At 42.1% G+C, this 19,744-nt stretch overlaps 1 protein-coding gene across 2 annotated transcripts in view; it reads right to left on the bottom strand.

Annotated features, from left to right (window-relative positions):
- The window catches only part of PLPP3 (phospholipid phosphatase 3), a 98,037-nt gene that overhangs the window by 50,735 nt on the left and 27,558 nt on the right, over positions 1–19,744 (bottom strand). Inside the window, exon 1 of one of the 2 annotated variants that reach the window (XM_006146102.3) lies at positions 408–485. The exons of the other annotated variant lie outside the window; for it this stretch is intronic. Coding sequence (XP_006146164.1) covers positions 408–444 — 37 coding nt within the window. The 5' untranslated portion in view covers positions 445–485. Of the gene's footprint in view, positions 1–407; positions 486–19,744 lie in introns of those variants that run through there. 2 annotated transcript variants of the gene reach the window in all.

Here is a 19,744-nt window from a genome sequence, read left to right as displayed (position 1 = left end):
TGCCGAGAGGGAGAAGGAAAGAAAAAGGCCCACAGAGATGGCTAGGAAAGAAAATCTGTCTGCTCATTTCCTTTGCCCTCTCTGAACAATCCTTATTCTTCTTTCTTTGCCTGTGGCCTGGGGAGGGTTTCCGGTTCTGATTATGCAGTTGATGGCCACAAACAGACAAGAAGTTGGATCTGAATGTGTTCTGTTGATTTTCTTGAAAGGCATAGAGATAGCATTTAGAAAACCCAATGGCTTTTTCTGTCTCCCCTACAAACTTGTGGTATTATTGGGGGTGATGCCAGTCAAAATCTTGACTTTGCTCCAGGAAGACAGTAACCTCAGATTCCCTTCAGTTGATGGGGAAAGCATAAACATTCCTCCAACTAGACAACCTCAAGAGACATACTACCAGGCTTTACCTCTCCAGGACACAGAGAAGAGGTTGTCTTTTTCCATCTTTTTCCAACAACAGAGTCTGCATTTTCAAAAGCGGCACCACCTTTATGACCAACCACAACAGTCGGAATTCTAAAGGTGAATATGTCATAGTACCTGCCCTCAAGAAGCTCATAGTGTTCTAAGAAAACCACAAAAACAAGTGCACTAAAATATTCCTAGTGTGATGATGGCTATTTGTGTCTAGTACAGCAAAGGCACAAAAGGCCAGCTTTCAAGGACCCAAAGGTGTCCCACAGAGGCTGGAAGACTTGAGCTTGGAAAAGTTTCTGGAACCCATGGACTAAGGCTACTCAAGACAAATCAGAACGTAGAGGTATTGGCAGTTACAAAACTGATGGCTATTATAAGAACACTATTTTAAACTTTGCTGCAGAGCTACAAGAGATAGACAAGTGGACGATGAAAGGAAGAAGGAAAAACAGCACAGAGAATAATGATAGCAACTAACATTTGCTAAACAACTGTTAATGTGCCCAAACAGTGTTGAAGATTCCCACATAGACTACTGGAGTCTGACAAACCTCACTGCCTCCTACATTCTAGGCTAAGTCCTAGCCTTCGTGTGACCCAAAGGCTAATTAGAAGAAACAATCATAAAAGCTGATATGTTAAGCCACTCTCAGATTCAAAGAGATTAATGTGACTTACCAGAGTCACTCTGCAAGTAACTGATGGAGCTGGACAGGATTCAAATGATTGTTCTCTAGATCTTGACTGTTTTCTAAAGTGTGTCACTCAAAACATAAAGAAGGAAGTCCCTACGAGTATTAATAAATCAGCTGAAGCTCAATAATCCTGTGGCCTTTGCAGGAAAAAAATGCTTCATTTGGAACAGTCGAGACAACAGCACTAACTAATATTCACTGAGCAGTCACCAAGTGCTAATTAAATATGCAAGTATCTAACTTAATCAAAATGCTAAAGCCAATATTCTAGAATTTAGATTTATCAATAATAAAAGGCACATTAGGAGCTTTTGCAAAGCAGGGCCAAAAAAAAAAAAAAAAAAGGGTCTCTTGATTCTAGACCCAGACTCAAGCATTTTTCCTTCTTTTAATCAAGGATCAATTAACTTTCTATACCTCCAGGGACTTCTTGGGATATGTAGGCTGCAGAGGAGGCGAAATATGAACTCACTGACAAACACTTAATGGGCAGAAAATCAAAGCATGAAGAAAGGCCCCTGTGTTGAGTTCAGGCCTTTGAAACTTCACTGGCTTTGAAAAACTAACACTCAGGCAGGTTGGGTGGTTTGGGGGTGGGGTGTAAAAAAACACAGGGTAAGTTCTCGTGGCCCACCCATTGATAAAGTCATGTGGGAAGTGTTACCGATGTGACCCAACCCCAAAGCCTTGCTCCCTGCAGCCACAGCTTCACATTTGCACAAAATTAAACACAGCTTCCCTCTCTCAAAGTGCTTTTGAGAAAGTACTTGGTAAAAAGCTAGGACGAGAATCAGGGTGGGAGGGTGGAATCATGGCACTTTTGCCACGACCAAATCAGAGACCCAGGGCAGGGCTCTGCATTTCTCCCATATACCAGGTCCTTCAAGTACCTTTTTCCAAGCTATTCAACTATCCACATAAAGTGCTCTATAGAAGCACTGAAAAATCAAAGTCCAGGATCTGTGAGAGTAATGATTAAACTAATATTTGCAAAAAGCCTGCACCTCTACCCACAAAATAATACTGGATGCAGAATATATGTGTAGGACTCCAGTCTAGCATAGTTGCTCAAATCAGGCAGCTACTATGACTCTGTGACAGGACCTTTATGTATTTTTACCTATTAAACAGAGTAGTGAGGAGGTGCTAATCTATCCATTTTGTAAATAAGAAAACTGAGGGTCAAAAAGATTAAGCAATTCACCTAAAGTGTAGAGCTAGTAAACTGTACCAGTTTAGACCAGATAGAAAACACTGAACTTCTACTTTCAAGGAGTTTAGAGTCTAGTTCGAAATTAATTTATTTAGGGACCAGCAGTTGGCAAATGGCTATGTTGTTGGACTCTCATGTAGTCAACTGCAGTTTGAGTCGCAGACTCGGTAGCTTAAACTCATGCCAGGCATGTGTGTGTGCACGCGTGCATGCCCAAGATCCAGAGAGGAGACTGCAGGAGAAGGGATTGCAGCATGGCCATTTGTACAATAGCTATGAAAAGTTATGGGTTATTATTTTTACTTATACCTAACAGAAATCTGAGAAATTTTATAACTTGTCTAAGGTCTCCTAGCAAGTAAATTGGTCACTGGGATCTGAACCCAGGTCTGTTTGTCTTTTGGTACACGTTTCTTACTCCATGACCTGACCCTCCCTTTCTTTATAAATGTATTCCCTTGTTAAAATATGACCAACTGATTTTTTTTTTTTAATCACTTAAGGGCAGAATGGTCAACCCAACTACTACTTAGAGGTTCAAAATACAAATATTTATGTTGCTCGTAAGTGACAGAGTTTCTATTTAAAGTAATTAATTGCTACTGGTCTTAGAAGTGTGCAAACTTTCTTTGGTTTATGATATTTGTCCAGATTTTTAGACTGGACACAATCCAGATGAGACAAAATTTAGTTTACTATGAAGGCGTTGCTTCACCTTTTAAACAGGCTGCCATGAGAACACTTGCTGTTGGCTAGTGTGAACACGCAATATTCTGGGTCTAGAGGCTTGCCTTGACAAATGCTCATTCTTCGATATTGGAAAAGTTTAGGCCCTTTCTTCACAAAAAGAAGATTGTCAGAACCAAAAGCAACTACATGGTAGAAATGAAGAAACTGATGGCAGATCTAGTCCTGGTGCTTGAGTCTCCTGGCCCCAAGTCCAAGGTCTTTAGTTCAAGTCAACAAACATGGATAGACAGACCCTGAGTACTGGGCACTGTGTTAGGTGCTGGGGACACCAAGGTAACTTAGATGCTGCCCTGCCGTGAGCCTCCCACTTCCAAAAAAGTCTCAGATTCTATGACAATGAGAAGCTTTTTCGTCTACTTGTGGGTGTTAAAAAGAACTTTGGAGAGCCTTTCTTATTTGAAAGTGCTTACAGTGAAAATATTTTGTTATTTAAAATAATTACTATCGACCTTCTTAAAACTCCGGGCTCTGGCTGTTTGGACATTTTCAGGTGGATTTTTAAAGGGTTGCCACATTCACTTGGGAATAAAACAAACTGACAAGCAATGTCTGATTCATGGCTTTCATTGAGAGAGCTTTTGACAGCTTTTGTCGCCATTATATATTCCACAAATGAGATACCTTATCTGTTGTGAAATGCAACTACCAGAGCCATCAGAAGTTATAACCCCTCCATCTCAGATAAACCTGAATTACTGCCCCAAACCTTCTTCACTTTCAATCCCTTATTTATTTATTTACTTACTTACTTAGGTTTTTGCCTGTCTGTGTATGTGCTCACCAGACACACACACACACACACACACACACACAAAGGAAGAAAGTGACAAATTACACCTCAGGAGAAGAAGGGTCGGGGGCATCCTGCCATCACTTCTCCTTCATTCTCCACTCACAATTTTGGGCACACATGCACACGCACTTGGCATGATTTTCAAGCCAGTAGTTACAGGGTTCAAACAGTGATCAACCACATGGGAGTCCAGTCACCTGCTGGCCCTCAATCCCTCTTTTAAATAAGGATAGCAGTAAATTTACATTCACCAGGCACCAACATGTGCCAGGAGCTTTGGAAGCCTCAACAGATCTGTCAAAACAATCCTCCAAGTTAATTATTAGTATATAGACAGAGACCTACTGGTTAGTGGGCTTATAATTTGTTTCAGTGTCAACTCTGCTGACAAGAGGCATAAGCAGGATATGTAATAGAACCATCTGACGCTAAAGTTCATTCAGGAGATGGGGCTAGTTAGCCTTTCCTGCTAAATACACATGAGCTGTGTTTACGCAGACGTTAGCACTTACAAAGTCAACTACAAGCTCTTGAAAGTGTATATTGACCTTGAACAAGGACAGAAACGAAGGCTCCTCCTTAGATGTTGAGACTGAGTTCTACAGATCCAGCCGCTCCTTGTCTGCCTCAGTCTCTCTGATAACCTAAATGGATTCTTTGGCAGTGCAGTGTCCAGAGCGAGGACAGAGTGAGAATCACATGTGTGCTTAGTGTTTCATAACTCTTACATAAATAATCACACCAGATCTTCCTGACAACTCTGTGAATGGATGTTTTTACTACTGGCAAACTCTTCGTTATCCTTCAAGACTTAAATATCTCTTTTGTAAAGGGCACACTTAGCCATGTAACTCATTCTGGCAGGGTTAATGGCTCCTTTCTTTTTTCCAGTTAATTCATGAATCATGGAATCAGGCAGATAGGATTTCATATATCATTCTATTGCCTGTCATGCTTGCTGTATGACCTTGATAAGTCACTATACCTCTCTGAACTATGTTTTCATCATTGTATCATAAGACTTGGTACAATAATTCCTGATGTACAAAGTGAATTGTGAAGACTGAGACACAGTTTATAAAATATCCAGTAATTGCTTGACTCAGTAAATGTTAGTCCATACTCCTACATGTGACAGGAAGCCCTAAGCTTTAGCCAGGGATGAGATATGATGGGGTGGGGGGGTTCTTCCAAAGCTCACCAAAATGCCTATGGGCCCACCACCCACTTCCCAAGTATAATCTGATCTCAGGGAAAAGCATGCTCACAAAATCCTGTAATTTCAGTGACTTCTTGTGACTAGGTAAACAGATGAGGCTTTGACAGTGGTTAGCAAGATGTGGCATCCTGACGCAGGGATGAAAAATATCACAGCAGGAACCCTGTCATATACTCTCCAAAGATCGCATGAGTCTGTACGGGAAGCAAGTCTATAAGGGTGAAGAAAAAATATTTCTTTTTATTTTTCCAACAGTTAAACAAGCACTCGTCAGCACATGCGCTCCCATCCAAGCCATGCTGCCCAGGTGTACGTAAAACAGTACGTTCATGTGGCGGTAGAATAAACAACATGTGGACTGGCAAGACATCAGACACCTGGGAAGGCCAAAGTTCGAGATAGTCAAAAGGCAAGGCTGAAGTCAGAGGCAGGGCCAAAACTAAAGGGGGAAAGCACTATTAGAGGCCCCATGAGAACGAAATCCTGCTGGTAGGTGATCCAAGGTGTCAGGGTACTTCAAGGCACTCTGTTTAGCCACCTGGTTCAAGTTCTAGGTCAAAAGTCCCAAATTGGCAGCCTACCATTAAATCTGGCCTGCAAAGATGTTCTGTCTGGCCCACCTAGGCTTTAAATGTTTTAAATTAGTTACCATTTAAAAACAGGCACTCTCGCATAACATCCAGATTTCCAGGTTCTCGAGGCAGCTCTAATGCAAGAGGAGATCACCGTAGCTGCCTTCCTCCAATGGAGCACGTGTCCTCTAGGGACCACCATTCCTCCTGTCTCCCTGACGTGAAGGCTGCATGTCAACTGCCATTGTCATTGAGCTTCTACCGTCATTTTTCTATCCCTGGCCTGCTTCAGTCATTGACGTGAACTGCCTGGTCCTGCAGACATTTGTTTCTATCCCTCCCCTAGAAAATAAAGGGCCCTTGGATGAACCTGTGAAGATAGTAAACACTCTTGATTCAGTAGTGTCTTCCATAGTGAGTAAAGGCCGCGTTTGACAAGTATATATGTGAACCTGAGTATGTGTATGTGTTTATGTACATCTTAATCTAATCCCCAACTAGCTATGTTTTGAATTGTAAAATCCAAGTAGGATGTCAAGTCATCAGTGCAAGGCAGTTAATTTTTGCATTTTAGAATGGGGAAACTGAGGCTCAGAAGCTTAGCAACTTGACAAAGGTCACGCAGTCCGTAAAAGAAACAAGGATTTGAAGCCAACTCTTGTGGAACTACAAAGTCTTCCCTGAGGCTGGTGGTGGGGCCAGAAAGAACACCTGCCTTATCAGCCAGGTGAACAATGTGTGTCTTAATAAATTACCTGGTTATGCTTCAGAAAACATGACTGGACTCAGCTTATAACTCGCTATGTGATACTCTAAGTGATATTATCAGAGAGCTCTGTTTTTAAAGGTACTAGTTACCTAAAATAAACAGAAAAACAGTCTCCTTCCTGCTAGAAGCTCATTAATTCTAAAGAGTAAAAGCCAGGTGAGAAGGGACTTAAGAATTAGAGCCTATCAGATATTGGTTGGAATCAGTCATTTGTTGATAAAATTTGGGGACTGTCAGAAGTCTTAGATGTCATTTACTCTGTTTAATAGATGGGAAGACTGAGACCCACCACAACCTGGAGTTGTAATTCTTCCTGTCCTCTGTCCTGTCTTCTGAAGCTGAAAGTCACTTTAGAAATAGGTTCATATGCTATTCATCTCTAGCATTAGTGGGTGCTCAACAAACAGGGACTGAATAGATGTATAGAAAATAAACCAATTTCAAAAGACTTGGCACCCCATAAAATATACTCTATATCTTCCATATCTTTTCTTCTTCTTCTGAATTTTAATCCAATCACCCCACATTTCAAATCCTGTTTTCCTAATGCATGCCCCCCCCAGATAATACAATATCGCATATCTTAATGTAGAGCAGACAACGCCATCAAGAATTATTTGCGGGACCAGCAGTTAGCATAATGGCTAGGTGGCTGGACTCCCATGTAGTCGACCGCGGTTCACGTGCTGGACCCAGTGGCTTAAAACTCACGCCAGGCGTGTGTGCGTGCGTGCCCAAGATCCCGAGAGGAATGGAGGAGAAGGGATTGTGGCATGGCCATCCCCCCTGGGGGTGATTTCTCACTTTCTATCTCTCTGTCTCTCTGTGTCTGGCAAGCGCACGCGCCCTATAGCAAAAAACTCTCAAAAAAAAAAAAAAAAAAAAAAAAAAATTTTTGAATTATTTGTGAGGAACCTAACCAGCTCCAAGACTCAGATGGGTGGTTAGGCTGGATGACCTTTGATATCTTCTTGGTTTCCCAGCTTTTTTCATGGAGTGAGACTACTAGAAAATCCTCTGTGGGGTACTCTGGGAATCAGAGGAGGTTGCTGCTCAGTGATTTGGCTGCCATGCCTCAACCTACCCAGCTGCCCTAAGAGCTAAGGGATCAATGTCAGCACACCCATGACCCATTTGCCATGATCCTCTTGGGAATCTCTGCCCTAAAGAAACTCGATATAAGAGAAAGCGCACAGATCTCAAAAAGGGACTCAGATCTGGGATTGAAAACCAGTTTTACCACTTATAATCTATGTGATCTTCAGCAAATTGCTTAACTTCTTTGAGTCTCACTGTAAAAAGAGGACACCAAAACCCACTCTGAAGAGCTTTGAGGATGAAATACCAGAGAGTAGGTATTTAACTAAGGCTCGTTCCCTTCCTTCCCAGTCCTGAAAATCTACTATCCAGCTGTTTACCTGATGCCAATCAACTGGCTTGACTGGTTTCCTCAATAGGGTGGCTGGACTAATCTGGACAGGGCCATGTCAGTTCAGACAAGAACGGTCACCTGTACTGAGGAACACTGGAGCCATTCCAGGGAGCTGCGGAGAAGACAACCCTCACCCCAGGAGCACACACCCTGTTCCCAGCCCTGTCAATGTTCCTTTGTAAAACACAGAAACCTTCTTCAAATCTGACAGCTGCCACCTGCACAAATAATCCAGGGATGTAATTTTGTAACTGAACACAAGCCCTGAAAGCTGGAGAGTTTGAAGTCCAATATAATCCCTTTGACCTTCTGCCTAAACACTCACTAATCACTTTTTAATTTGTAGTTGATTTCCTCTCTAGGTGCCGTCCTTACGGGCTACATTTTCATTTTAGCAGTGTCCAGGGAGTGAGCACGGCCCAAAACACCTGATTAAAGTACAACTCAAACTTCTTTCCCAGACATCTAAGGCTTGGTCTATACCCCACTGAGTTTTCCAAATGGCGCTGGGTGGCAAGAGAGACAAAAAAAGGCTGCTTTGAAGGAGAAAATCCCTCACTGAGAGGATTATGGGCCACAGAAATTAGTAAAACGTCGTCCCTGCTCTCTAAGAATGCACACTCCGGGGTCAACGACCCATAAACTACATGACAGTGAGGACAAAAAGTCTGTTTTTTCTTATTTTTTAAAATCTTTTTAAAAGGGCCTGGGGGGGATTCACACCCACAAACATTAATAGACTATTTTTCCCATTAATAGGATTTTTTTATCTTGTCTCTAACTTAGTATTTTGTTGTTGTTGTTTTTTACTCCTGCCCCCCCCCACGAACATAGAATTTGCCTTCTTTCTTGAGATGTAGATTAAGTATTTTTTTTATTAATTTTTTTTCCAGGACACAGATCTTTCCTTTTAATTATCAATCTAAAAATTGTGAAACCCACTTATAACCTATAAGCCCCTGTTTTCATATGTCCTGCCTTTTGGGGGCAGACCAATGGAAATCTCTTTACTAATTTTGTCTCTCACACTCAAATCTAATAAAAGAAACCCCTGTACTTGATCACCCTGAGAAAGGCATACTTTGCCTCCTCTCAGGGCCTAGGTCACTCATATTCTACTTAGAAATAAACCGTATTAATTATTATTAATTTTGTTTAGAGTTGGTTATTTTCTGTCAACAACAAAAACTTTCATAGGGACATTACTAAAACTGGGAGCACCAGGACCCTTCTCAGCACATGACCTGATAGCCGGTCAGTATGGGGGAGATACCTGTTTACCTACTAACCCAGATATTTCAAAGAATCGTGCTGTCATTTAAACATCAGTGAAGTATATAAGGCTATACAAAAAATAAATAAAGTAAAAGGAAAATCCAGAACTACAAAGTCTCTTTTTTTTTTTTCCAAATATGTTATTTTTTCCATTCCTTATCCCCTACACAGCTATTGACTCTTAGTTAAGTTTGAGGCAGCCCATCTTGTTCCTAAAACATATGCATGGACTTTGAAAAGTTTGGGGGAAAATATGGCTATTTTGGTGCAAAAAATAAATGTGGAAATTCATAAATAGTTTTTTTTATAATGTGCACTTTTCGTGAACTTTTTGATGACTCTTCCCCCCTTCGTAGATGCTAAAAAGATGAGGGCTAAAAAGGAAATAAAATGTCAGTTAAATATGTTACTGAAACCTGAAGGATTTTCTTACTTGGGAAAGTGGTTTCTCTTTTAATCATCGCTAGGATTATAAAGCAAGTTTAAGCCAAGTATTGGAGTCATTCTGCTTGTGAGCCCATTCTAAAAAATTAGTCAACCTTGCACCTACTGAGTAATGAGTGGTCTAAGCTGGGTTAGCTCAACCAGTATCCAAAATCACTCAACACTTGACGTTTGGTTCATGGGAGACATGTCTGATATCAATAAGATTACACAGTAGGTTTGGGAGTATTAGTATTTCTGTTGCCTATGTGTTCAAAAACAAATAGCTATCACAATAACTGATAATAACCTTAGGAGTCTTCCTTTGCTGCTACCTAACCATGTGATCACACTTTCACTTCTGCTTTCTTAAGCTTTTTCTTTAGGACCAAAATGAGGTGATTGCACCAGGTGTCTCATGGTCCTTTCTGATAAGTTTTTGCTTTTATCCAAGAAGTGCATTATATAAAGAAGAAGGTTGAGTTTCCATGGCATCCTTGGAAAACAGACCACTTCACTACCAACCCTAATCTCAACCCAAGAATACACAACTTTCTTAATACACGACTTTCTTAAGCTTGTGAAGGTTGATTGGTTGAGAGAAGACATCTGGAGTTCAAAAATGCTAATTTAAAAGAACAGCTCCAGGGCTAGCTGGTGGTGTGGTTGTTAAGGTGGCAGGATCCTACATGGCTGGCTGTGGGTTTGAGTCCTGGACTGGTGGTTCGAAAACATGACAGTTTGTGTGTGTGTGTGTGTGTGTGTGTGTGTGTGTGTGTGTGTGCCCAAAGTCCTGCGAAGAGAATGGAAAAGAAGGGACTGTGGCATGGTCATCCTCCCTAAGGGGGTGCTTTCTTCCTTTCTCTCTGTCTCTCTGCTCTAGGACACATGGTGACTGCATGAAACAAACAAACAAATAAAACAGCTCCAGAAACCACTTCATATCTACAGACCTTCGGATAAAAGCTGAATGTTCTGCCTCTCTTCGCTCTGTCAGAGTAGAAGGGATTGACAAGTTTGGGAGGTGGGATGGAGGGAGGTGGGAGTTCACATTAGCTACTGCCTAATGGGATCCTATTCTAGATGCTTTGTAGCAGACCTCCTTTATCCCACTCAAGAATCCTTACTTCCTGGTAAGCAGTATGAGCTGGCTTTTACCAAGATGAACTGAAGACCAGCACAGGAATGGCACTGAATCAGGCTGACTTTCCAGGGAACCGCGGCCACCACACTTTCTATCTTTAGGTGCTTCGTCTGGAACTGAGAAAGGGTGCTTTTCATAAACTGGCCGGCCCTCTTCCTGTAGATAGAAATGCAGGTGCTCTGGAGCCACCCCCTTCCCTGTTCTGGCAGTGCTACCCTCCCCCCACACCCCACCCCAAGCTGGGGATAACAAAATGTAGGCATTCTGATCCAGAGCTGGCTGTGGTAAATCACTCCTAGGTGGTTTGCTATAGGAACCCTATTGTTCCAGAGGGAGGCTCTTTTGCCAAAACGCTCCAGGAAGCCACTGCTCTGTGATGCATTTTTCAGCTGTTGAGAGAAAAGGGTAGTTCCTGGGATGTTTCTTCTATGGTTCTGGAAGCCAGGCCCTTAATCCTTGCAAAGCAGCAAGGAGCCAGCTTCCCTCAGAGGGACAGAATGTCTAGAGTCCTACTTCCAAATCAAAACATAAAAACTCCCTAACTTCCCCTTTACAACCTCTCAAAAATGTGTGAATCAGCAAGGGGGAGCGAGGGTAGCAAAACCCAAGGGGGGTTCAGGCCTTCTCTACCTCCCTCTCTCCTCATAACCCCACCCACTGACCCCTCTATTGCAGTAAATTACAAAGCCCCCACTGTTTTCAGCCCATCCTCCTCCTCTGACACCCCCTACCCAACGTGCATGCACACACACACACACACACACACACACACACTTTTTTAAAAGAGGGAAATGCCAAATAACATTGTTCCCCTTCACCATGGTATTGCCAGGAGAGCTGCATGGCATGTTTGTTTGCCTGAGAAGTGGAAAGTTTTCATCAAAATCTCAGCTGCCACTGCAGCTCTCCCTTTGTGGAAGTGGACTTAAAAAGAGATAAACAGATCCCCTGCAAAATCTAGTTGGAAGGACAAAAAGAAAGAGCAAGGCCCCAGGAAATGCTCAAAGGCCCAAGGAATACTTGACCATGCCTTTGGGAGCCAACAGACCTTTGTGCACCCTTGCGAAGCCACATTCTCCAGCCTCTCTCTCTCTCTGTACAATGTTGCACTGGTGAAGGGCAGCCTCACCTCAGAATGGGGGCTCTATTATGTGTGGGGAGGAGGCATACCTACAGTACAAACATTCCCCACAGATGCAAACAGGTGTCCCTGTGCATGATGTGAATCTCAGGAAGCTGTTTCACACCCTATATTAATCACCAACAAAAATTAAAAATGGCCTTCTGGCTTAGGTATGATTTGATGCAGAGTGGAATTAGCAGAGCTAAGCCCAAGACCCTTCTACTCCTGCCAAGTCTTGACAGTGGGACACTAGATTAGTGAGCTCTCAGGATCTCGGTCTCCTCATCTGCAAAACAGTCTGGAGGCCATCATTAGGATTTCCTGAGCTGGCCTGGTAAACAACCAGCCACGCAGCAGGTGCATGCTAATGTTTCTTCTCCCCCCACCCTCGCCCATGAACAAAGGGGAGGGAGTGATTCCTGGGAATAGCAGGATCCGTGAGAAATCATCTCTCCTATCACAGTCCAAGAACTGCTGAGAGCAAAACTGCATATGTGCGCTCCTGCTTGTCCATCAAAATGACAGAATGGGTCTTGGGGAATTAATTATTCAACAAACTTGCCCTTCACAAATCCTATCCAAAGGAATGGTTTGATGCCTTTCAGTACACTGACTATACAAAATACTGAAAGACCAGTGCACTTCAAAAGCCTCACAAAAACCCAGGCCTGGGTTTGGCAAGAGTTTCTCAGCCACTGGGTTTTTCTGTGTGTGGTTTATAATAACATGCAAACCTGATGCCAAGTCCTAATCTATTAAGGGACTGCCAATTAGCAGGAGGCTTAGAGCTGCAGGTTGAGAAGGGGGGGTTGGGAGCAGGTCTAATTAGGCTTGCAAATAATTTCTCTAGCTCGCCCCTCCACAATCTCACATACAGTATTCTAGTCCCTTGTGCCAGATGGAGCCTTTTGATAGTCTTACGCACTCTGGTTTTCTGTTTGTTTGTTTTAAGGCTCCAGACCTAAAGATTTTTATGTCTGCCTTAAGGATAAAGTTTGGATTGAAAAAAATTATCCTCTGGACAGTGATTCTTGAATTTGGCTAGTTACCATCAGAGACATTTACTTAATTTTTTAATCAGAATTTCTAGGAAAGGGATTGAGAATTCTTCCTTTTCCCAAGCCCTCTAAGTGATTCTATTCAAGGTGATCTGAGAAATCACTGCTCTGAAAAGTGAAAACAGGGACCAGCAGTTAGCCTAATGGCTATGTCACTGGATTCCCATGTAGTCAATCATAGTTCATGTCCCGGACCTGGTGGCTTAAAACTCATGCCGGGCGCGTGTGTGCGCGTGCCCAAGATCCCGAGAGGAGAATGGAGGAGAAGGGATTGTGGCATGGCCATCCCCCCCTGAAAGGTGATTTCTCGCTTTCTGTCTTTCTGTCTCTCTCTGTCTGGTGAGCAAACATGCCCTATAGCAAAAACCTCTCCAAAAAAAAAAAAGGTGAAAACAATTTCATTTTTGAATGAAAGGGCTTTTTATGAAATTGAACTATAATATATGTAAAACATGTGATTTACATATGCATACACCAAATAAAACACAATTCAGAACTGCATGAAGATTGAATATATACTGAACATCTGTCATGTGCTGGGGACAGGAAACACTGAGATGAAGAAAACAGCATTCTTGCCCTTACAGAGTTCCCTGTCCCAGAAGAAAACCACTCCCCACTCTAGGGGAATCATGAGGACTCAAAGCCGCAATTCTCTCCTTTTCTTTTCTGTCTAGCTGTGAACTTAGCTTTCCAATATCTTTGCTGGAAGGCTTCAAGAAAGAACAGGGATGATTTCAGATGCCAAATATCAGAGGCCTATCTTAGAAGAAGGAACCTGAGAAACAGAAGAGGCCAGCTGGGCTGGCGCAGCAGTAACACATGACTGAGGCCATAAAGAAAGGGCCCAGAAGGCCCCCGGTTTGCATCTCAAGGCCTCTCTATACATGCTGGGGGCACTCCTACTGGGCCCTATGCCTCTGGCTTGCAGAGGTTGGAGGCAGACTGCACTGCAAATAAAGGCCCTGCTGGTGGAGCCTGCTTCTCTCTCTCTACCTCTCTCACGAAAGAAGTTTAAAAAAACGAAAAACTTCAAACAAAAATAAAGACACAGAATAAGCATATGCCTTAGGATCACCTGGTCTAAATAGAGGAACTGAGAGTGGGGAATAAATCTGGAAGCCCTCTGTGTGTCAGCAAGAGCCCTGGGCTAGGTCTCCAAAGCCCAGTGGTCCTTATGGTTGTCCATGTTCACAAAAAGACAGCAGCCCCCGGGACCAGAAGATGGCATAATGGTTACATCGCTGGACTCCCATGTAGTCAACCACAGTTCGAGTCCTGGACTCAACGGCTTGAAACTCATGCCTGATGTGTGTACATGCGTGCATGCGTGCCCCAAATATTTTGCAACTTGAGAAAGTCCCCTTTTCTTCACTGAACCTCCTTATCTATTAGAGAGGAGGCTGCCCTAGTAGTCATATCCCAAAGCAAATTCGGCATAAACATTTCACCTACAGCCTTCATCAGAACTTATTGTTGAGTTTTACCAGGGAGACGTACAACCCAGAACTTGGGTTCTCTGAACATTCTTTAAGAACCATTGGCCCAAAAGATCTCTAATTGGCTCTAAAACTGTGATTTATACATGCAGCTTTTAAACAAGACTGATTTCCAGCTTTCCTGATTGGCAGAACCAATGATTGCCATTTATCCCTCCCACAGCATTGGATACACAGCAGAGACTTAAAATATGAATGTGTTTCACAGAGGGAGTAGCGTGGCTAGGCTGTGTTTCAGAAAGGTCACTCTGAAGTCTGGAGGTCACAAAGAAGCTGGACTTGGTACAGAGCTTTTGTTAACTGGTTCCTGCAGACCGAGTGTGACCAACCACCTCCCCAAGGACAAGCTCAATGCATTTTCAGACACATCCCCATCCACCTTGAATGAGATGTATTAAGGCCTCTCATAACCATGACGCCAGGTCCTAGACAGCACAACTCAAATAAACACTGCCTGCTCTCCAGGAGTGTCCGGGCTGGCTCCATCTTTGCTTTGAACACCCTGAAATTGATTGTTGTAGTCACTCTACACAGGCTCCCCCAAGCTATCTCAACACACAGCTTAATTCAGGAATACTAGGTCTGGTTAGAACTGAGCAATGAAAGGTGGCAACTGAGACATGATGACCAACAAGCAGTAGCATGGTGGATTCTGAGCGTGTGGGTTCTGCAGTCAGGCACACCTGGTTCCTAGTCTCATATGAAAGGTAGCAACTGAGACATGATGACAAGCAGTAGCATGGTGGATTCTGAGCGTGTGGGTTCTGCAGTCAGGCACACCTGGTTCCTAGTCTCATCCTGAAACAAGTTGGTTAACCTCTCACAATGATGTAGCGGGGATAAGAGTATGTGCAGATGCTTCACACAATGCCTGGCATGCAGAAAAGGCTCAGTAAGTGTTACCATAATGCATATGGGATGTTGTGCCTTCTGTAAGGAGAAAGATGAGTGTCAACTTGGCCCATAGAGATGCACTGTGCCTTCCGCCTAAAGTTACTGAAGATGTATTATGTAAGTCACCCAGTCTTTGGCTTTTTAAATGAGATTTGGATAGGTGACTTAGAATACGGAGTTCAGAAAAAGCATAGGCTCTGGAATAAACAGATTTGTGTTTGAAGCTTGGATCTGCCTCTTTTTAGTCCCGCGAAACTGCTAGTCTCTCTAGGACAGTTGTAACATAGAGGCTAAGAAACAGTTTACTGTGAAGTTTAGGGCAACAATACCACAAACAAAGTGCACTCAGTTCATGACATTAGTATCCATGGTCTTCACTACAAAAACTTCAGAATGAAGAAAGATGACTAGGCCAGCTCTTCCTTCCCTTGTGATGGTTCTTCCCTTCTTCTAAGGCAGGCAACCACGACAGCATATGTAGAGTTTTTTAAAATACCAATGTCTATTCGACGCTATGTCTATTCAACATAACCATTATGTCATCTCCTGGTCCTGGGTTTTTTTCATTTTGCCCACTTTTTATTGGACAATTTATACACACTAGGCCCTGTGCTAAGCAGTAGGTGTACAGATGTAACTACATAGTCACGGCTTTAGATTTTATTGCCAAGGTTCTCCATAAACTTATACTTATTATCTATACCTCTCTAAATATACATGGAAATACAGCATTGTCTCCAAGCTTTAACCTGCCATGCATACTTTAATTCAAAGAGAGGAAAAAAAGTTGCGTTTAACCATAAACACACCAGAAATGTTTCTTCTAGACATTGTTTGATAAACCAATTGTAGCTTCTCTGATTAGGTAAAAGTTGTCAAAAATTCTACCCATAATGTGAATGCAAAATGTGGGAAAAATCATTTTTACATCGCTTAACAATATCTAACTGTTGTCAGGCCATCTTTTACAGATTCAAAGCCCTTGCATCTTTAAATTCAAGTGTGTTTTCATTTTCTGATCATTGATGTATAACTGGGATACATAGAAAACATGTACTATCACTAATTTGTGAAAAATTGTCCTTTCTTGCCTCACATCTCCAAGCCCTATCTGATTCAGAGGACTCAATTTTCCAGAGGTGCGACCAAAAACCATTACTGTACTTTGGGTACAATGATCAGTTCACTCAAGCCCTCCCAGCATAAATTCTGTTGCCAATGACACTGCCAAACTTTGCCTTCTATTATTTCCAGCTAAAGGAAAACAAATGGGGGTTTTCTTAGCACCTCATGCTGATTTGAATGAAATGTTCCTTGAAACTTCCTTGATTCGTCTCATACTAAGAGTCAGTCTCCATCGCTGAGTATTTATTCCCTGCCTCTTCATTCATTTTTTTTCCCAATAAATATTTATTAAGCACTTACGATGAACAAAGTAGAATAAAAGCAGTGGGGGATATGCAGCAAGTATACTCCAAACGCTTGATTTTTTATTCATGTGAGAAAATTAAGAAAAAGAATTATGACTTGCCCCAGGGTATTCAGTGAAAAGGGACACAGATGGCCACATACTACACAACTCCAGGGGACTACACTCATGGCCTTCAATTTCAGCCAGGGCTGAAAACTAAGGCTAGTGCTGTTTCTATTACTCCATAATGGAGCAAGCTGTTTTAGAAGGGATTGTTGTCTTTTTTCGTAGAGAGGGATGTTTTGCTATAGGGTACACGCGCTCACTAGAGAGACAGAAGACAAAAAACAAGAAATCATTCCCAGGGGGGATGGCTACGCCATAATCCTCTCTCCTCCACTCTCCTCTCAGGATTTTGGGCATGCATACATGCATGCACATCCACCAGGCGTGAGTTTCAAGCCTCTGAGTCCAGGACTCAAACTGTGGTTGATTATGTAGGAGTCCAGCGATGTAACCATTATGCCATCTGCTGGTCCCAGGAGCTACTATCTTTTTGTGAACATGAGCTTCTGGCTACATTCACTGGTTATTATTCTACGGGTTCTAGTCTTCCTTCAGGCCTATCGGGGTGTGTGTGTGTGTGTGTGCGTGTGTGTATGATAAAGGTGTATATAGTTTGCCATAGTCACTTAGGCAGCAAAAAGAAAACTAAAAACTAAGAAGTTATCTACAGAAAAAAAAAAAAAAAAAGATGGAGAAGGAAGAGAAACATCTATGACCAGTATTTAATTTTGACTGGTTTTGCTATGGAATGTTGTCCAATTACCAGGGGATTATTGGGATGCCATCTAACCCTGGAACTTTCAAATAAGAATGGAACAATGTGTGCAACAGGCTTAACAGACACTAGATAGCAATAAAAAGCTTTAGTAAAGCCTAGTACACTGTTTTTAAATAACACGATGCAGATTTCAACTCGTCAAATCAAGTTAAATTTAGCAGTTAATAACCATCAGACATTGTCTCACACTAATCGAATTCAGATCAAGGAAGATTTTTTTTTTTATCCTTAGTCATGGTTATTTTCAATTCATGAGTAGGAAACAGGATATGAGAAAAATTACCAATTTGAGAGTCAGGCCTAAATTGAAATCTCAAACTATTTGGCTTAGGCATTCATCTCCTCGCACATAAACTGATGGTGGTGGCAGAGGTGGTGGTAAGGGTTGAATTGTGTCCCTTCCTTCCAAATTCATATATATAAAGTTTATTCATTTCTTCCTTCATGAGCAAGACAGATAGACAGCACCCCTACAGGGTCTTGACACTGCAGTCCACCCCCCCGCTTCAGCCAGTCCCAGATCACGGGCGCTTGCATGTCTGACATACTTAGGAAGGTCTGTGGACACAAACAGGAGACCCTCCCATGTGGGCCAACCTTGCAAAGTTGTGTTTTACTGTTGTGCCCCCACCTAGCCCCTAAAATTCATGTGCTAAAGATTGAACTCCCCATACCTAAGAGTATGAATTTAATTGGAAATAAGTTCTTTACTGAGGTAATCAACTCAAATGATGTTATGAGGCAGACTTTCATCTCAAATGACCAGTGTCCTCATAAAGAGTAGAAATTTGGACACAGGAACATGTGTCCTGAGCACACCCACCAGGAGATACCATGTGAACAAGAAGTTGGCCATCTACAAGCCAGGAGACAAACCTGTGAGGACCAGTCGTTCCCTCACTGCCTGAGAAGGGATGACCTTGCACCCCTGGATTTTGGACTTTTGCCCTCCGGAGTGGTGACATGGCTCGTTTCTGTTGTTCATGCCTGTCTGCGTGTACTAGGCGAAAGCAGCCCCAGCAAACGCACACAGAGGCACCAGTCTCTACCCTGGGGAGTTCTGATTTGGGGGAGTAAAGAGGGGAAAAGTGAAGTGGAGAGAAAGAGAAACCCATGTGTGACTAAAGTTGTTACTTAATTCTGAATGATGTTAAAGACTGATTTGGTCAATAAAGGTATATAAATTCGAATTATGGAGACTATTCGTAACATAGAAAATCATATGTGCATGTGTGTACATATTTATGTATGTGTGCTTTATAATATAAATATAATCTAAAACATACACACAAACGACTGAAAGGAAATCTAACAAAAATGATTGAAAGTAAATACACCAACATAGAAATAGTATTTACGTTAGTGTATAACATAGATTGAGGTGATTTTCTCCACCTTTTCCAAATCTTAGGTGATAGAGCTTAAGACATCAATAAGAGAAAACAAATGGACCTTTTAGACAAAAGGCTAAAAAATTTCTGTTAGTTTCAAAATGACTTGGGTTTTAAGAGAGATTTTTGCTATAGGGCACATGCGCTCACTGGAAAAACATAGAAACAGAAAGCAAGAAATCATCCCTTTAGGGGGGGATGACCACCCGCAATCCCTTCTCCTCCATTCTCCTCTCGGGATTTTGGGCACACACATACGCCCAGCATGAGTTTGAAGATACCAGGTCTGGGACTCAAACCTCAATAGACTATGTAGTAGTTCAGCAACATAACCATTATGTCATCTCCTGGTCCTGGGTTTTTTTCATTTTGCCCACTTTTTATTGGATAATTTATACACACTAGGCCCTGTGCTAAGCAGTAGGTGTACAGATGTAACTACATAGTCACGGCTTTAGATTTTATTGCCAAGGTTCTCCATAAACTTATTATCTATACCTCTCTAAATATACATGGAAATACAGCATTGTCTCCAAGCTTTAACCTGCCATGCATACTTTAATTCAAAGAGAGGAAAAAACGTTGCATTTAGCCATAAACACACCAGAAATGTTTCTTCTAGACATTGTTTGATAAACCAATTGTAGCTTCTCTGATTAGATAAAAGTGGTCAAAAATTCTACCCATAAAGTGAATGCAAAATGTGGGAAAGATCATTTTTACATCGCTTAACAATATCTAACTGTTGTCAGGCCATCTTTTACAGATTCAAAGCCCTTGCATCTTTAAATTCAAGTGTGTTTTCATTTTCTGATCATTGAT

The sequence above is a fragment of the Tupaia chinensis genome, unplaced genomic scaffold (assembly GCF_000334495.1).
Source record: "Tupaia chinensis unplaced genomic scaffold, TupChi_1.0 Scaffold000165_2, whole genome shotgun sequence".
In the NCBI taxonomy this organism is placed as follows: Eukaryota; Metazoa; Chordata; class Mammalia; order Scandentia; family Tupaiidae; genus Tupaia; species Tupaia belangeri.
Note: the sequence above shows the minus strand (reverse complement) of the source record. Positions and strands in the feature narration are given on the sequence as shown.